Source organism: Ctenopharyngodon idella, chromosome 19 (genome assembly GCF_019924925.1).
Source record: "Ctenopharyngodon idella isolate HZGC_01 chromosome 19, HZGC01, whole genome shotgun sequence".
Taxonomy (NCBI): domain Eukaryota; kingdom Metazoa; phylum Chordata; class Actinopteri; order Cypriniformes; family Xenocyprididae; genus Ctenopharyngodon; species Ctenopharyngodon idella.
The window spans coordinates 15,012,936-15,032,641 of NC_067238.1; the positions used below are offsets into that span (position 1 = coordinate 15,012,936).

Genomic DNA, 19,706 nt, shown 5'->3' on the forward strand with positions numbered 1-19,706 from the left:
CACAATACATATCTCTCTCCCCAGACCATTTTTGAACTGAATCTCCACAGAAATTAAGTCAAAATCATTTTCGTTGTACAAAAATGCATTGTTAGCATAAGTGAATGTCTTTATGAGTGAGTTATTGAATCATTCAATCAACCGAGTTTTTCAAAACACTGAATCATTTTTACTAAATGCTGTTGTGAAAATACTGAATAGCTATACTAAAAACTATTATGAAACTATTTACTGTACTGTCTTTATGAAAGTCTATGAAATCATTCATTCAAGTGATTCCTGAATGAAGCGCTAATTCATTCAGGAATGAAACTATTTACTTTTTTGTGAGTGAGTCATTGAGTCTTTCAATCAACCGATTTGTTCAAAACACTGTTTCATTCATGAACAAAACCTGTGACTCTCTTAATGAGTGAGTCATAGAATCTTTCATTCAGCCGATTTGTTCAAAAAACTGATTCATTCATGAGCAAAACAAGTGACTCTCTTTATGAGTGAGTCATTGAGTCTTTCAATCAAACGATTTGTTCAAAAAACTGATTCATTCATGAACAAAACCAGTAACTCTTTATGAGTGAGTCATAGAATCTTTCAGTCAACCAATTTGTTCAAAACACCAGTTCATTCATGAACACAACAAGTGACTCTCTTAATGAGTGAGTCTTTGACTCTTTCAATTAAGCGATTCATTCAAGACACTGAATTGAATGAAACTGTTTACTGTCTTTATAAGTGAGTCATAGAATCTATTTACTGTACTGTATTTATGAAAGTCTTTGAAATCATTAATTCAACTGATTCGTTCAAAGCACTGGTTCATTCAGGAGTGAAACTATTTACTGTCTTTATGAGTAAGTCATAGAATCTTTCAATCAACCGATTTGTTCAAAACATTGATTCATTCATGAACAAAACCAGTGACTCTCTTTATGAGTGAGTCCTAGAAGCTTTCATTCAACTGATTTGTTAAAAAAAAATGATTCATTTATGAGTAAAACAAGTGACTTTCTTTATGAGTGAGTCTTTGACTCTTTCAGTCAACCGATTCTTACAAAGCACCGATTCATTCAGAAATGAAACTATTTACTGTCTTTATGAGTGAGTCATAGAATATTTTAATCAACCAATTTGTTCAAAACACAGATTCATTCATGAACAAAGCAAGTGACTTTCTTTATGAGTGAGTCTTTGAATCATTTATTCAACTGATTCAACTAAAACTCAGTGATTCAGTCTTTGAATCATTCACAACCGATTTGTTCAAAAACACTGATTTATTTCTGGAACAAAACACATGTCATTTTTTTTCTGTTGTTTTAAAAAAGCTTTATATTGGCAAAAAAAAAAAAAAAAATGGATATTTACAGCATATATTTTCTTCCCTGTAGGAATACGATGATGGATATGGAACGGCCTACGATGACCAGGGATATGACTCATATGACAACAACTACAGCAATCAGGCACAGAAGTAAGTGTGTGTGTGTGTTTGTGTGTGTGTGTGTGTGTGTGTGTGTGTGTGTGTGTGTTTTGTCTGTTGTCAGTGTAAAGGGCATCTCTCAGAGTGCCTTTGTGTGTCTATCTGAACGAGAGAGCTTATTCACAATATAGGTCAGTGCTCACCTCTCTGTATCGAACCAAAGAGTTTGTGTAGGTCTGCACAGAGCTGGACTTGGAGCTTTGCTGCATTGGAAATCGTTCAGGCTAATGTAGGGGGCAACTTTGAAAGTCCAAAAGAGAGAAGCGGGCCATCTCACTAATGAATCACTCTTTTATCTCGCCTTTTTCTCTGCAAGGAAACATTTAGTGCTGAATGACAGGGTCAGTTGTCACTGTGTACCAGAGAAGGCCTTATAAACACCACAGTCTTGTAAAGGACATTTTGACTCATGATCAGTGGGTGTTAACATATGACATGTTCTTGTTTTCTAAAACAGCTAATCAGAATGCAGTAGAATACAATTTGTGTCTCAAGTTAGACTACAAACTTAACACTTAAATTAAGATTTTTTGAGTTCCATCAAAGTCCCTTTAAGACAAGTCATTTCACTCGGCGGCCATCTTTAAAACGCCTCTCGGGCATTCAAGTACAGCTCCTATCTCTTTGAATGGGGAAACATCAAATTCTCCAAAGATGTTCGCTAAGCTTTCGATAAAATTTCATATTTGAAATCACCAATGAAATCTGACAACAACTGTCTCATAAATTTTGTTTCTAAATGCACGAATCATGACAAAAAACTGCATTTTTCAGGCTGGATCAAGCTAATGCGCATGCGCAGTCCTAAGTGCACGTCACTATAGGAAGCAAGCATCTGATTGTTTCGGAGCTTCTAATGGCCGCTGCAGTGTCGCAATGACTTTACTAATCAGCGATTGACTCTTATTTAGAAGGCGGGACTTATTCCGCCATATTGTGCGTTGCACTTTCTCTCATTCATAATATTATGAGTGCACCATCTTTGTATATCTATAAAGTCTTTGGTTCCATGTATAAATATATAAAGTGTTTGTTTTTATATATATCCTTTATTTTGTGCATATTTATTAATATATGTATTACAATATTGGGCTAGATGTTGACAAAGTAGGATTTTATAATAATTAAATTCTCGATAAGGTTTCATATAATATATTATGATAGGATATAATATATTTTGTTAATTTTTTTTACATTTTTAAATCAATTGTAATCATATTTTTGTCATATATATATATATATATATATATATATATATATATATTTTAATTCATATTATATATTATAGTATGTATATATATATATATATATATATTTTTTTTTTTTTTTTAAATCTTCTTTTTTTCATTTATTTTAGCATGTGTATATTGTAAATATTGAACTATATGATTTAAAGTCCAATTTATTTCTGCAAATTGAGAATTTCTTCAATGTCTTCACTTTTGACCACTGTTTTTGATATGGGCCACAAAGTCACATGAACAACAACAACAACAAAAAATTGATTTGGAGCAGAAAATGAGCATTGGCACTTGACTTGTGGTGTGAACAGAGCGAAAAAGACATGATGCTGGATTTACGGCAGTGATGGCATGTCACAGTAATCTTCAGGTGGACTTCATCACACTCTAACCAGCACTGTTCTGTATCTGTGTCAGTCAACAGCTTCTTCCTGAGCTCAAACACTTTTTTAGGAGCTCAAACAACAGTTAAACTGATTCATTTTTTACTAATTAACGAGGAGTCTTTCCACAAGCCTACATGCACTTCATTATACGGCAGGTTTCTGTGCTCTTTGATTCATAAAACATCGCTGTGCGTTACTGAGCTATGGTAGATTTCCTCATAGCTCGTCCTGGTGTGTCTTTGATCTTGTAATATGTAATCCAGGGATATGTAAACCAGCATTTATTTTAATCCTAGAATATACAGTGATCCAGAGGTGGTTTACCCTGTGTATACTATATCAAAGACACAGCAGACCTGGTCTCAGATCAGTATTTGGAACAAACTCATTTAAGATTAATCTAAGTGAATATATATGTGAATTTTAATATATAGGTGTATATAATAATATATAATTGTTATTATTGGCTTAGCCATCGTAGAATGTTTCTGGTTGAGGAGAGCATAACTATAATTGCTCGTATTTAAATTAGTAATATAAACAAATGCTTAACCGTTGGTATGCAACACCAAAAACATAATGACCACTCAGAACACCTTAGAAACCCCATAGCAACACCCTAGCATTGTGTCAACACTCATTTTATTCAGGGGAAAAAAAAATCTAATTATAAAAAAGTCTTTTTTAGTGTCATGACTTGAAATTTTGTCAGATGTGTCGGTCATCATGGCATTTCGATGCTAGAAATAGGCCGGCGTTACCAGCGTTAGAGGAAGAGGAGACCTCAGAGATGAAATGTTCACTGAGGTGGCAGGTTTATCTCACAGGAGCATTAAAAGGGTCAGAGGTCAAATGTTATGACTTTTTATGAAAAAGCCTTTGCTGTGTGATTCTCCCAGGTGTGTCACCTTCTTGTGTAGTGGTCCGGATACTCCACACGTGTGCACTTGCAGTGTTGCAGTCGCGCTCCCTATGGAAGTGCTCAGGGGTGCACGAGTGTGTCTGACAGCATTTAAACTGCTAGTCACCTTCTTCAGAGTGCTATAGAGCGCCATATGGCCCACATAACACACACACACACACACTGAATGTCAGAGCGGCTATAGGCCTCCGCAGAGCAGTTTGTTTTGGAAAATGTCAGTGCTGTGAGTTCAGAGACTGCTGCTTTTCAAAGGTTAGAACTGCTTCAGGAGACACGACTCTGAGAGTTGAGATTTAGAGGGGAAAAGAGCAATTATAGCAGCAACTGATTAGAAATTCCCTCTTAGGAGATTGATTGGGAGTTTTTCCTCACCACTGTCGCCTTTGGCTTGATCTCTGAGGGTTTGTAAGGCCACTGTTCTTCGTAAGCTGCTTTGGAAAGGTATGTGCTGTACAAATAAACTGAATTGAATAACTGATGTTTGCAAACACTTAATTTCATTTAATTCTTGCTAAAGTGATAGCAGCTAGGCAAGTATTGGACCACTTTGAAGGGTGTGTTCACACTTGGCATGTTGGGTTAGATTAAAACGAACTCTGGTGCGATTGCTCTGTGAGTGCGGTTAATTTGAATAAAGGCACCGAAATACTTATGGTGATGTTCTTTTTTGAACTTCGTTTAGGGGTTAAACAAAATTCGAAATACGTGAGCAGCGATATACTGTTATTGAACATCTGACTCCGATTTGAATATGTAAATATGTGCTGTGCGTTTTCCTCGCAATAACAAACACAACAAAAATGAGAAAACAGCAAACATTTTGATAGAAACGGGCTCAACCAAAGAAATGAGTCAGAGAAGAGTTCTGCGTGAAAAGGCGGAGCCTCAGCGCACACCTCCTATTACGTTATCGTCACGGATCAGTGGTAGTACGAAGGTGTTTTGCAGCTGTAGTGAACTTTTCCTGAGAGTTCGCTTTGGCTAGCCTGATCTTGTTCGAAATGACGTTACATCAGTTCATTCTTCGATTTCGTTTGAAGTATGACTGAAACCCATGAAAGGATTTGTCTCGGTCCGCTTCCAAATGAACTCTGGTGCGGTTTGAATAAAATATGAACGTGTCACGAACCAAAGACATGTAAACGAACCAGAAACAGGACATGATGTCACAAGATGCGACTCTAAAAAGGACAGAATGCTCAAGCATACCTGTTTTTTTCTGTCATAGTCGCGATGTTGCCCATCACAGTTCGGTACAGGCATCAGAACCGCGTCTCCTCTCAGGAGATCTTCGTTTGTGTGTGTGATGGAGGGATTTCTGCCACTGTTTTGACTCCTTTACACATTTTATAAGCTCTTCATGAGATCTCAGCTGGTCAAAATACCATAATATGTAGGCACATACAGCGAGCACATTTAGCCCAGCACGCAGCATTTTTTTGGATGCTTGGTAAGTTCCGTTGCAAAATGTATGTCATAAAAGCAGACCAATTGGGTTGTGAATGTATCCCTATGCCTTTAGGTTCGGTGTTAAAAATGCCAATGTGAATGCTAAGCAGACCAGGACTAAATGTTTTCTTTTTTTTTTTCGGTCCAGACCAAACAAACCAAGCAAACCAAACCCTGAAATTATTAGCGTTCACTAGCATGTTTAGCATTAGCATGTTCATTAGCAATCATTAATTGCATTTTTATTCACCCTTTTGTAAGTTTGAAAATCTATCAGATGTTCTTGATAATCCACAGTTTTTATTTTCAATTTTTTTATAGTGAAACTTAAATACATGAGTGAAATTTGAGTACACTGTATTGGCAACTCGTTCATACAACTTTGAGTTTGATGTAAAATTGCAGGCTTCTAGTTTGTATTCATACAAATAATAATTAATAAAATAAAATATTACATTCAAAAATTCTAATTCAGATGTTCAAAATCATCAATCTTCTAAAGTCTTCTAAAAGTAAAGGCCATTCCGTAAGGCTATGCAGAGTTGTAGACAGACAGTCACAGAGCACCACAAACAAACAGCAGCCGCCTTTTACACTTCCTGCTGAACCAAAACAACAAGTTTATGCTCCGTTCACACCATGGCATGACCGTAATTATGAGATGGCAACACCATCTCTCGTCTCGTGACACTTTGCAGACTCTACTGTGTGCCTTTATGTGTTTTGAAGGAGGCGTGACTTTGGAGATGCTCTGAAGGGAGGGTCTCATGCCTACAAAGCTAGCTTGCTATTGCTATCCTCTCTGAAATTGCCTACCCTATTTTATTTAATTATTTTTTTTTATTTTTTATTTAATGTTCAAACATGTAGATTAATGTAACATATAATTATACATTTATGGTAACACTTTCTTTTAGTGTCCTTGTTACATATAGTTACTATTGTAATTACCATAAATTGTGCATAATTACATGTAACTAACCCAAACCCTATAGTAAGTACATGTGGTTAATTATTATTACTCAGAACTTACACTGTAACATGACCACCTTAAAATAAAGTGTAACTCTTTTTAATATGTTTTTTTTTTTGTTTTTAATTGGCTTTCTTTTTCCATTTGCAAAATGTTTCAATTTGACAGCTAATCAGATGGGCCAACCAATGAACTTTCAGCTGAATTTTAAGACACACCCCATTAGACACAGAGAGTTATGACTCATAGTTTTTGAAGCACATATGCTTCCACAATACTATCTAATAGTCTTTTTCCTTTTTAATAAAAAAAAAGAGACTGATTTATTAATATTAAGATTCATTTAAATTATTTTATGAATCATTTAAGTTATATTTTGAATCAATACATTTATTAATTGTATTTATTTGTATTTTGAATTATTATTTTATGAATTTATTTTTAATTAATAAATATACTTCTAGTTCTCCATAAAAGGCTCTTTTATCAGCGGAAAACTCTAGAAATCTAGATCTCTTACTTTGTTTTTCCGGTTCTTTTGATCCTGTAAATACAGAAGAAAGCTGTTCCACACCTGATGAAGAGGAACATTACAGAGTTCAGCTCTGCAGGTCGCGATTATCACGATTGATTACTCCTCCATTCAAAGCATCAGACTCGGCAGGTTTCTCTCTCTTCCACACCTGTCTTCCTCTCTGTTCCTTTACTCACACGTTCTGTCCCCTGTCCCACTTTCTCTGAGCTTCCTCAGACAGACGCGCTGATATTTTTAACTTGTTTTGGCTCTATTTTAGCGGTTTGGTGTCTTCGTTCTTGTCTTCGTTTCCGTCTCTGTGGACCTCTGGTTCTGTTCAGTTCTGTTAGCGAGACAAGAAGATTGTCACAACCTAAAAATAGATTAATTTACATCTGAGAAGGGAACAGAGTGAATTCTCTTCCGTGTCTGTCGCAAAGTCCACAAGCATATGCGAACTATGATTTTGCCTGTAGCTTGTTTGAATAGACAGAGACATACAATAATTTATGATGAAAAGGATGTTATGTTCAGATTTGGATCTAGAAAATTGCATGAGGAGGCCATAAAATGGGACGCAAACATACATATTTACACATGGCTTATGGTGTGTACAAAACATGCTAGCCATAATAAATGCACATTGAATGCTCTGGAAATTAAGCTTTGAATTGGTGCAGGAGGCTCAATAGAGGACAAAGGCTTGTGGTTTTCCACTGGGTCCGTTTTTAGACTGTATAAATTGATTTCATTCAGTCTCATCTTGAATGAATATTAATGACATAGTCTGGAATGAGCATTTAAAACATGAACTGTTCCTTTAAGGAAACTTTGTGACCCATGTATGGAAAACATAATTAGCTCTGTGTGATGTTTATTCACCTTTCTGCCCTCTAAACCTCTTCCAAACTCTTTCTCTTTGAGCACGAGAGAATGAAGCAGTAATTAGTGATTAGTGATAAGCCTCTCACAGTAGATTAGACCAGCGAGACTCTTCACAGACACCCCACTGCTCATTTACCAGCTGTGAAAACAAGACGAGAGAACGAGGAAACACAGAGATCACCTGGGACATGTAGTACATCAGTCAGATTTAACCCCACCATCTGTTTAACCACATGAGAGTGAGAGAAATGTGCAAGGCCCTTAAGTCAACGAGGGCCCTTCCTGTGAAAAAGCTCTCACTTTGTCAAACATCTGGGATCTGCTTATTGTGTGATATTCTTTATTTTATTTTATTTATTTTATTTTTGCCACCATTATATTAAGTTTAGTTTTGTTCATGTACTTTTAGTTTGTATTTCTTCAGTTCCTGTGTTCTTTTGTTTGATTTTCCCACCACTCATCTGTTATCACAGCTGTTCGTCATTTAGTTCATCACCATTGTGTATTTAAGTTCCTCCTGTTCACTTAGTGTTTGTCTGGTCTCGTTTATGTTATGGTGTGTTTACTCTGCCTTTGTTGGATTACTTTGCCTGTTTGGATTAAACTTCATATTGGATTTTTATCTGTCTGACTCGTCATCTGTTTATTTTATTTTATATTTTATTTTTGTATTTTATTTTATTTTTTATTTTAATTTATTTTATTTTTTTATTTTAATTTAATTTAATTTAATTTGTTTATTATTATTATTTAATTTTTGGTATTTTGTCTGAATATAGACTTTAAAAAATACATTAAAAAATATTTTATATTCAATTTTATGAATGTATTTTTATTTTAATAGACTTCTTTGATTAAAATATTTTTAATGATTATTAAAATAAAAATATTTATAATTCTTGCTCACTATAATTTCAACTAGTAAGTTGTACATAAACTTGTAGAAAAACAGATGGTCAAATGTTCTTGCTTCCACTGAAGTGCAAAATATAAAAAAAAAAGCAAAACAAGGTATTGTTGTAATTGGTTACCTGTAGTAAAACTCCCAGCAAACACCTGTGCGGTACTTCATGGTTTCAGATCTATGTGACAGAGTTACTCAACAGTCGCCTGCAGATCTCTGAGAGATTGAAGTGTTTCTATACACTTTAGTGAAAATCTGATGCCAGTTTAAACAAGCCAATCTGTTATTTAATCTGTTCAGAGAACATCAGATACACATTGAGTCAGTTTTAGCTGGGTAAACATGGCTGTGTCTGAGAGAAAAAAAAACATTATGTAAATAATGTTTCTTATTCACAAGAAATCAGTTTATATATATATATATATATATATATATATACACAACCTGAATTCCGGAAAAGTTGGGACATTTTTTAAATTTGAATAAAATGCCGAAGACCTTTATTGGATGCCCGTGGTCTTTGAGCCCAGGAATACTTCCAGAAACCACTGTCGGTAAGCACAATCCACTGTGACATCTGCAGATGCCAACTAAAGCTCAGAAGCGCCTGTGGGCCAAGGCTCATTTAAAATGGACTATTTCAAAGTGGAAAAGTGTTCTATGGTCAGACGAGTCCAAATTTGACATTCTTGTTGAAAATCATGGACGCCGTGTCCTCCGGGCTAAAGAGGAGGGAGATCTTTCTGTTATCAGCACTCAGTTCAAAAGCTAGCATCTCTGATTTTATGGGGGTGCATAAGTGCATACGGTAGCTTGCATGTTTTGGAAGGCACTATGAATTCTGGAAGGTATATAAAGGTTTCCAGATGACATCTATTTCAGGGAAGGCCTTGTGTTTTTCAGCAGGACAATGCAAAACCTCATACTGCAGCTATTACAACAGCATGGCTTTGTCGTAGAAGAGTCCGAGTGCTGAATTGGCCTGCCAGATCTTTCACCTATAGAGAACATTTGGCGCATCGTTAAACGAAAAATACGTTAAAGACGACCATGAACTCTTCAGCAGCTGGAAACCTATATCAGGCAAGAATGGGACCAAATTCCAACACCAAAACTCCAGAAACTCATAACCTCGATGCCCAGACGTCTGTAAAAGACTGTTTTGAAAAGAAGAGGAAATGCTACACTATAGTAAACATGCACCCGTCCCAACTATTTTGAAACAAATTTGAAATTTGTTATGTTATCTATGTTATATTGCAAATAAAATATTGGCTCGTGATTTGAAAGTCTTTTAGTTTTCATTTTATTCAAATTTAAAAAACGTCCCAACTTTTCTGGAATTCGGGTTGTATATACAGTGTATATATATATATATTTATATACAGTGTGTATATATATATTTTCCTCCAAAGCATTTTTGATACTTATTAAGTAAGTTAATGCTACTATGCAGCATACCTGATAACTCCATTAAGTCTCCTCTGAAGAGTGAATTGTTCCTTTGGGTGATTGTAGTTCACTCAACAGCATGTTTGCAGTGTTTACACGTGTGTGTTGCTAATTGGAGGAATTGGACTGTGTGTGACTTAAATGCATCATCATTTCTGCTAACGCTCTACCTCGACTGGAACGAGCTGAACAGGGTAATTGAGTAGAACAGAACAAACTCGGCACTGGAGGAGAGGGAGAGAGCCAAATTAAGGGAAGAAGGAATATTGACGATGTGTCAGGGAAGAAATTAAAGGTGTCTAACTAGGTTTGAACCCAGGCTGGTGTTCAGATTGGGGAGAAGAGGTTCTTTGTGGTGTGAAACAGCAGAGAGAGATGCATCTGGCAGCAGGTTGTGAAGTTGACTGATGCATTACTGAACACAAAAGCTTTAGGTCTCTTCAATTTCACCTTCATGCACGGTGGAAGTGGGGAATTTCATCACACATATGATATAAAGCCTCCTCCCAGCCTTCACGAGGTTCCTGAGCTTGTGTGTGTGAATCTGAGGAGAATAGTGACCGTAGTTGTGCTCCATAGGTCTACACACTGCAATCCCAGCATAATTCCTCTCTCTCTTTCTCATCCTATCTTCTTCTCCCTGGTGTGCAGACACATTTTAAGCGTGAAACTAGCAGTAACAGCAGGCTAGCTATAGGCACCTCTGCGTGAGCTTTGACACGGGATTTCCTCTCTGCATAACAATTTATGAAAATCCAAGACACTCTTTTCTCAGCCACTGACAGTGGATTGTTGTATGTATGAGTATCTCTTTTGAATGAGAGGAGGAGTTAATATTATGATTTGAATAAGGGGAGGGGTTTGATCGTATGATTGGAATTGGGGATATTTTTAAAACTTTAAAGTGGACTCAAACATCTTTTTAGTTGTGATAATGTCATAGTCCACTTTATAATAATAATAATAATAATAATAATAACAGAAAAAACAGATTTACAAATACGACTCATTTCAAATCTGGTGAAATGCTGTAATCATCTGTCAACAAAAATGTTGTAAATTATGCAACTGTGAAAAGAAAGCGTAACTGGCACACATTGCAAAATGTTAAATGTTTACCAAATGTTAAATGTTAAACTCACAAAACAGGTGGAGTGAACTGACAGAGCTGCTGAAAACAGCAGATAATGAGCCAGATAATAACCAGTGCCACGTTTAGCATTGTAACTCACAGCACGACAGACTAAATGCTTATTTAACTATAAGTGCAGTAAGCATTTTGTGATTTTGATTTTAATGTGATTGCTAGATGCTTCGCCAAAGCAATGGTGCAAAACACAATGTTAGAGATCTTTTATGTTATTATAAGAAGGTTAAAAATATTTTTGGTTTATTATGAAACGGTAGTCAGAAAGATTAGGCAGGCCACCACAGGGAAACACTTAGTTACAATAGATATAAAAGGAGTTATTATTATAGAAATGGTAAGAGGAGTTATGGAAATTAAAGGGCACCTATTATGCCCCTTTTTACAAGATGTAAATAAGTCTCTGATGTCTCCAGAGTGTGTATGTGAAGTTTTAGCTCAAAATACCACACAGATAATTTTTATAGCATGTTAAAATAGCCATTTTTGTGTGTGTTCCTTTAATTGCAAATGAGCTGCTGCTCCGGCCCCCTTTCAGGAAGAGGGCGGAGCTTTAAGAGCTCATGCAACAAACAAACAGGACAATCTAAAGCACTGAAAATGTTAGAAACTGTCAGTAATGGTGTTCAGTTTGAACCGGAGTCAGACAATGATGCCTACAGAGCCAGAGAATATATGCTGCACGGAGATAGAACAGGTATAGTTTAGTTTAATTAGGGTTATAACTTATGTTGTCATCTTGCTTTTATCCACTATCAGTACAAGCCTGTTGTAGCGGACCCCGTCCGAATGATGGCCAAAATTTGATGAGTTTTATAAAGTTTATTGTACATCACACAAAAGATGAAGCATCCGTTTTTTTCAGAAAAATCATCGTAGAGCTGAATAAAACAGTACAAGAAGTGCACATTAAAGTCTTATCCATAAACTCTCTCTCCCTTGCATTAACATAAACAGTGATCGAATTACACAGAAACACTTGTTACAACTAACAGTAGACAAATATATACAGACCTTATTCTTTTTTCATTGAGGGTGCTTCATAAACTGGTAAACTTTATATCCGCAAAACAACTCAGATGAACAGTGATAAAGTGTGTGCTCTCACCTTCATTGCTGCCGTGACCAGTATCGCTCCAGAGACTATAAGCTGGATCACAAACAGTTGGTAGTGATCCATCCTTGAGTAACAACTTTTTTAGCAAAACCTGTGTTTTGTATTGTCCTTTTGCATTGACTGTCATTCACAAAGCAGTCTGAAGTGAAATGATTTGTGCAGACATAAATGAATTTAGATGTATTTTGGGGCGCATTACCTTCAAAAATTAGTCCAGTGCCGTCCTCAGTGGCTCAGCTGTTGGGAGAAAATGAAGACTCCTATGTTCACTCTTACATCCAACAATTGCTTACGAGACATTGTTGTCGGTAAAGCTGCTCGAGTGCGGAGAAAATGGCAGACAGCATAACTCACTGAGGGCGGAAACTATGGTAATGCAGGACTGTCAGTCAGCAGTCATGGGCGGGGCCCCAAACAGCTTGTCAATCAAAACAGCTTGTCTAGTGAGACTGCTTTGGTTTAATAAGGATTTTAAAACAAGAGGTGGGTGGATTTTTATCATTGTAGGGTGGTTGTGTACACACACTGCCAACACACATTTATGTCCAAACACCATGTAAAAGTGGATTTTGCATAATAGGTGCCCTTTAAGGAAGCAAATACAAAATATGTAGCTTCTATAGAAATCATGGAAAGAATAACAATTAATTCTGCCGATGTAAACACTAGGTCTAAATCTGAAGAATTCTCGCTGTCGGAAGCTAAGAGAACAGGCGAGCATCTTTTTATTTTCCAGTAATGCTTCTATTTCTCGTAGCGCCATCCGTACTGATGGGAGGCCTATGGAATTATGGGAGCATGAACATCAGGATATGGTTAGCAGTCAGCTATGATTGGCACTGGACAGCTCAGCTGAAGGGGCCTATGGGAGAAAACTCAATTTGGAAGCAGAAAGGAAACAGAGACCCAGGAGCAAAACTTCTGAGATGCAGCAATGAAAGGCAGGCACACCACAAATCTGCTCGGAAAATAGCTTCTCCGATGGGTTATTCTGCTTCATGTGGCTGCTGAGATGTTGCTTTGTCAATTTAAATAGGGAGCAAACAATGTCAAACAAGCATACACATAAATTGAACTCTCAACCACCTTTCTCTCACTGTCGTTCTCTCTGTCTTTAGTTAGTTGGTTTTATTTGAAGTTTGACAAGGAAGCATATTAAAGCCCAAAAAAATAACTATTTTCTTTTTAGCAGCACAACCTGAAATGCGTCAAACATAACACATAATTAAACATCATATGTAGGTACACTTATTATTAGTTCTCTTTGTCTATATATGAATGCACAAATACATACACTGACAATAGAACCATGCTTTTTCTGTACAAAGGATCATTAAAATGGATTATCAAGCATTGCATTTATTTTGCTTAATAAATGTCTCTCATTTCTTTCCACAGCTCAGATGATTATTATGAATACAGCCATGGTATCAGCGGAGAATCATATGACTCTTACGGTAAGTGTGTGTTTTTTTATCAATGCAGTTTTATAATCACATGAAATTACTGCAGTAGTTTGTCAACATGTTTTGCTTTATTTCCACAATTCTAGTGCAATGAAGCAGTAAGCTGCCTTTTTTTTAATAATAACTCCAGTTAGTACACGAACCTTGAGTCTGTCACTCTCTTTTTTTGCCTGTAGCACGCTCATCTCCTGCTGTATAGCTGTTGTTATAAATACTGCTGGCATTGCAAGCCTTTTGGTTGCAGTATCTATAGAGCAGCATTGTATTTACATGAACAGACATTTACAATTGAATGTAAACAGGAGACGGGTTTGGATGCAGCAAAAGAATCAAAATGCTGTCGGACAAGCGTTCCGTGGAAGGCAAATAAGTTTGCGCTTACGAACAATGTAGGTACAGAAAAGAATAAATATGGCAGAGATATCTAGAAAAGAATTGCAATGCTCTGAAATTGCTGATGTAGCAGTTGTAAGCTCATTGTCCCAGCCAAACAGATAAGATATATTTCTGAGCAGCTAGAATATTAATGTGTGCGTGCTTTTAGTGTGTATATATTGTAACAGAATCAACAGCTAGTTTTGTTTACCATATAGTTTTAAAACTATTTTATGATTTAAAAAAAAAAAAAAAAAATAGCTTTGAGGACTAGAATTTGATTTGTCTTTAAAAAGATTTCTTGTAATGGTTTTTATACTGTACAAACTGTACATTCTCTCCCCCTACACTACCCCTACCCCTAAACCTACCCATCACAGAAAACTGTCTGCATTTTTACATTTTTAATAAAACATTTAGTATGTTTTTAAAGCTATTTTGAATATGAGGACTCATGAAATGTCCTCATATTTCATGTTCATTATACAAGCACACACACACACACACACACACACACACACACACACACACACACACAAGCAATCCATAACACTCAAGTTAACACTTTCCAGGTGGTACAAAACATTGACAGCTTGACAGTTCAAAGGAGAACTTTCTATTATCCGGCTGATACACATCCTTATTCTTACTAAACGCAAGGACAGTGCCCATGAACTCTTTCCTTGAAGCTAGCGCGGGCTAACCTGAGATTGACAGCTCTCTAATTAAAGATTATTGGCTATGGCTCCCAGTCTGCAAAACGAGTGACTTTAGAGAAACGGCCTTTGTGCCTTTCTGTCCCTAAGAAGAGCTGAAAACGAGCAAGATCACACAAAAGCTGCCGTCGATACCGCTCTCGTTCATCGACACGGACGCTCGTGAATGAGCTCTGCTGTTACGCTAATGGCGGCGGTAACCTCTCGCCTGAGGGCACTCGACTAAACCCCTTTCAAGTGGCTATTTGATCCTCTGGTGCAATTAAAGTTGTTTTGTTCTTTCTAAGGTGAAGGACAAAAGGAAGATGGTTTGGGGACGTTTCTCTCTGATTGTCAGTGTTGGGCTAAATTATCAGAGTTGCCATGAGCTCAGAGAGGAAGATAGTGGATGGTGCTGTGACTCTTGGGATTTGTTGCTTTAAAGATTGGTGGTGTTGTGTAAAAGTCGCTTTTGAAGGTGGTTCGGATTGCTGCGTGTTCCACAACTACAAATCACTGTCAGCGTCCCAGTCGGTCCCTGTTTAACACACACATACAAGGAAATTACACTTTACTGGCATCCAGGTGAATCTCACAGAAACATGCTCAAGGTCACATTTCATGCCAAAAATTATGTATAAAATGTTGTTTAAAGAAAATAAAGCTTATTTTTAGGATCAAGATTTTTCCATTGTGAAAAAAATTATTATATTTTATGATTTTTATTACATTGTGACAATTAACCACATTTCCTCCATTCTCATTTCAAGTCCAGAATTTATTTATATTTATTTATTTTAAGTTTTAATATTAATATTCACAATACCAAAAAGTCTTATTTGTTGTAAAATATGCTTAATTTTCCTTAATATCCTTAATTATTTTTTTTTTTTAAATTTTAACAAAACAATTAATTACAACAAAACAGATAATATACTTATATATACTATATATATATATATATATATATCTCGAATCTGATTGGCTGAGAGGTCTTTCCAGCTATTGTTGTTCATTTAAATATTATTGTTCAATAAATAATATTTTATATAAATAACATGCCGTATATTTTGGTATTGAGAAAGAGTCTGTTAGTGATTTTGACTTAAGTGAGAGTTACATTAGATGGCGGCAAAGACTGTCTTTATGAGTAAGCGAGTCAGTTGCAAAGACTTTTCTATTAAAATGGACTGAAACAAGGATGCATCGACTAGCGCTGTCATGGGAAATCCTCTTAAATGTTAAAAGGACAAAGACAAAGATATCGCTTTCCTCAGCGGACAGATATTACAATGAGCTTCAATGAAGCGACTCAACATTCCTTCGTTACTAGTTCTAAAGTGACGTTTTAGAATTAATAAGGGAGGCTTGGTCTCAACTGTCAACTTGAGATTTGAATCTGTGGTGGAAGGAAGTAGTTCCTCACAAAAGAGGGTTTTTAAAGGCAATCCATTGTTGTTTCTTATTTATTTACACACTTGTGCCATTGAACTGTTGTATAAATGCAATATCACACTCGTAGCCGATACAGTGTTCATAAATTATGAAGGGGAAGGTTAAAAAAGCACTAAAGAAATAATAATAAAAATAAGTAAATAAAAAATTAAAATAAAACCGGGCATCTTCTTGACAGGTCACCCATTTTTCCGCACACTCCTAAAACGTGACACTGGTAATATTTTCACTTGTTTATTCTGTAAAGCCTTTTTCACATCGTAGTTGGAAATTAAAGTAGTCCATTAAAATGTAAATTATCGTTTTATAAAATTTTTTTTACACACATTTTGATGTGTGTTATCGTGTCAGTATTGTTATTTTTCTTTCTGCACACGTATGTTTCATTGTCTGTTTACATGCTGTATTTGACCATGCAGTTTAAACAATCATCACACAAACTGATTTAATTCAACAAAATACATTTGTTTTTGACGCAAACATGTCGATGTTAGTCTGTGACGCACACAGCAACGTGTCTTATGAGCATGTTTCGCTACAGAATGCTTGAATTAAAGCATTCTAACAAGGCCTAAAGGACTGTGTTTCACTAATGAACTTCCTGACCTCTGCTCTTTGTGTCCCTCTTCAGGCCCGGAGGAATGGACAAACAACCGCAACAAGGCGCCACCAGCAAGGACAAGCAAAGGAGTGTACAGAGAGCAGCCTTATTCCCGGTTCTGACCTGCTACAGTCCTTCGTGTGCCCTCCCAAGTAATGGATTTTCTATGGACTCTATTTCCTTTTTTGCAAATAAAATCAACCAAAACGACAAAAATAGAAAGAGGTTGATGGGTAAAATTATGTCTGTTGAACTGACATGGACGACCCCCGCAAACGGAATATTACGGATCACTGGATTATGTAGTTTAAATCGGAAAACCAATCAGAATTCAAATAGACTCACTTATGTCGGAAGGAGGCGGGCACTAGCAGTTAGGGGCGGAGTTATATCAGGTGTACGATGTTTAGATTTAGCAGGTCAGTTTTTGTAGATACTTTTTTTTGATGGGTGATCAGCTTCAATGTGTCCCTTGTAAATTTGACCTCTAATGAAAATTAAGTAGAAAAAAAGTCAGTGCAACTGTTGTTTTTCTTCTTTTCTCTTTTCTAAATGGAAAGTTCTTCAGCGTTAAAGGGCTTATAGGAGCATGTCGTAAAAAACTGTGTGCAGTTTCAGTTGCGATGAGAAAAGCCTGCGTAGTTTTGTCTGGTTTTTGTGTTGAGCGTTTAAACCCTTTAATGAGCTCTGTGGTGATAGGTGTTTTCTCCTAGTGAGCGATCTACTTTCAGACCTTCTCAGGAGCGTCTAAATCAACAGTTTTTGACTATTAATCCGACTGAAATTCACAGTAACACGATTGTGGCTAAAATCCCCAGTTCAGTTTGATATATGATAGATTCCTTCAATAAATACATCAAGGTAATGATGTTTCTGCACACTTTCCTGTGCAATTCTAATCCATTATAGCACATATAATCCTTTATCCGGCACTAATGTTGGTTAGTCCATTAGTATGTTATATAGCGTGGATGGGTTAAAAATAGTGACAGAGCATTTAAAAACAAAAGAAAAGCATCACTTGTGAAAGTCTATGAAATTTAAAGGGAATCCAGCAGTTTTTGGCACATTGTGTATCCTTTAAACCTTGTTGTAATGCATTTCAAGTGCACAGCAAAGTGTTACTGGTCATTTCTAAACCAAATACTGAAGTTTAACTAGTACTGTTTTATAAAACTATTAAAAGTCTAATCAAATGTATGCTGAAGTTTAAAAGGTGATAGTAATGAAAATTATTGTGGTACTGGTGGTGGCAGTTTAATACTTTTCTGTTAAGAGCTATAATATTTGTAAGCTTGTGTAAGCCCTTTAATTCTCGTCTCAGTTGATTATAAAATAAACTTTTTGAAAGCAAAATTATCACTGTGTTTGAGAGCACATTTTGTCCTTGTTTACTTTGGTAAAACTTCATAATCTAAACTAACATCTGATGTGTATTATCATAAAAAAGTGTAGAGTACGTTATGAGAACAAAAACCTTTAAGCCCACATAAAAGTGAAAATAAACCAAAAAGTTTTGTTCTAGTATTTTTTTTTCTCCCAAAATTAATCTGATGCATGTAACTATTTTGACAAGAATTACCTCTGTAGAATTAAATTTAATTGCAACCAGCACAATTAAATTCATCTGTAATATACCGTACCCAGCAGCTTGAAATAAATTTGCAATTATAAACCAGCCTTATTATCTGTTATAATTCTTTCTACTTGAAAACACATGAGGCTCTTCTGTGGTAAAGCATATGAAAGCAACTTCCTCATAGAAGTTAATTATTCACTAATATATCTTTAATCATACTCCTTTCCATAATTTTTCCAAGACGGTACTATTGCATCAGTTGCACATGGAAACTAATTCCACATATTGTCTTTCATATTCTAAGATTCAATAATGTAAGCAGTGGCTTTTTGACCTTGGTTCTTTTTGGGGATTTCTGCTTGCTGTTTTTGCTCTTTCTTCCCCCTTCTGGTCACATGACCGTCTCTATAGTCCACTAAACAGCCCGCCCCCACATGACCTCTAAATGACCCCAGCTGACCTCAGAGCTGATGAGGATGGCGGTAGCTGTATTTACAGGCCTTCGTTCTACAAGGTAAACAACCCGTCACAATCTAATCTCATCTAAACTAGCCCTTAAACTGGATAAAACAAAAACAAACCTGTTCATTTAAAGCTTTTCTTGGCTTACGTTTTGCTGAGGAACTTAAATTAGAAGTAAAATTGTAAAAAGATTAATAAATAGCTGTAATATTGCTTTAACAAATCATTATTATCACCAATTATTTTTAAGAAGGAGCTAAACTTATATATTTGTATGTGTGGTATAGCTTTAAATAAATGAATGTTTAATATTATCATACTATAAGCTTTGTAAACCATTGCAGATTTATGGTAAACTTGTGTTTGTTTGTGTTTTGTTGGTTTTGTTTTTTATCAGTTTTAATGTTTTTCTTTTCTTTTTCAGATTGCGATAGCTGAGCCTGAAGCCATGAAACGCCACTGAAGCTCTTCTCAGATTGTTTGGGGTGAGCTTGATGTTTTGAAAAATTCATATTTTAACTGTTAAATGAATATAAATGAAATGCATATATATATTTAACAGTTTGAATAGAGTATATATACACATACACTATTCAAACGGTT

General features: G+C 35.9%; 1 protein-coding gene across 2 annotated transcripts in view; it reads left to right on the forward strand.

Annotated features, from left to right (window-relative positions):
• Nucleotides 1–19,706, forward strand: part of khdrbs3 (KH domain containing, RNA binding, signal transduction associated 3) — a 145,855-nt gene that overhangs the window by 115,032 nt on the left and 11,117 nt on the right. Inside the window, exons 7-10 of one of the 2 annotated variants that reach the window (XM_051872712.1) lie at nucleotides 1,389–1,471; nucleotides 13,869–13,927; nucleotides 17,093–17,214; nucleotides 19,528–19,588. In XM_051872712.1, the coding sequence (XP_051728672.1) occupies nucleotides 1,389–1,471; nucleotides 13,869–13,927; nucleotides 17,093–17,184 (234 nt within the window). In that variant the 3' untranslated portion in view covers nucleotides 17,185–17,214; nucleotides 19,528–19,588. Of the gene's footprint in view, nucleotides 1–1,388; nucleotides 1,472–13,868; nucleotides 13,928–17,092; nucleotides 19,156–19,527; nucleotides 19,589–19,706 lie in introns of both variants that reach the window. The other variant, XM_051872711.1, reaches the window with a different exon arrangement.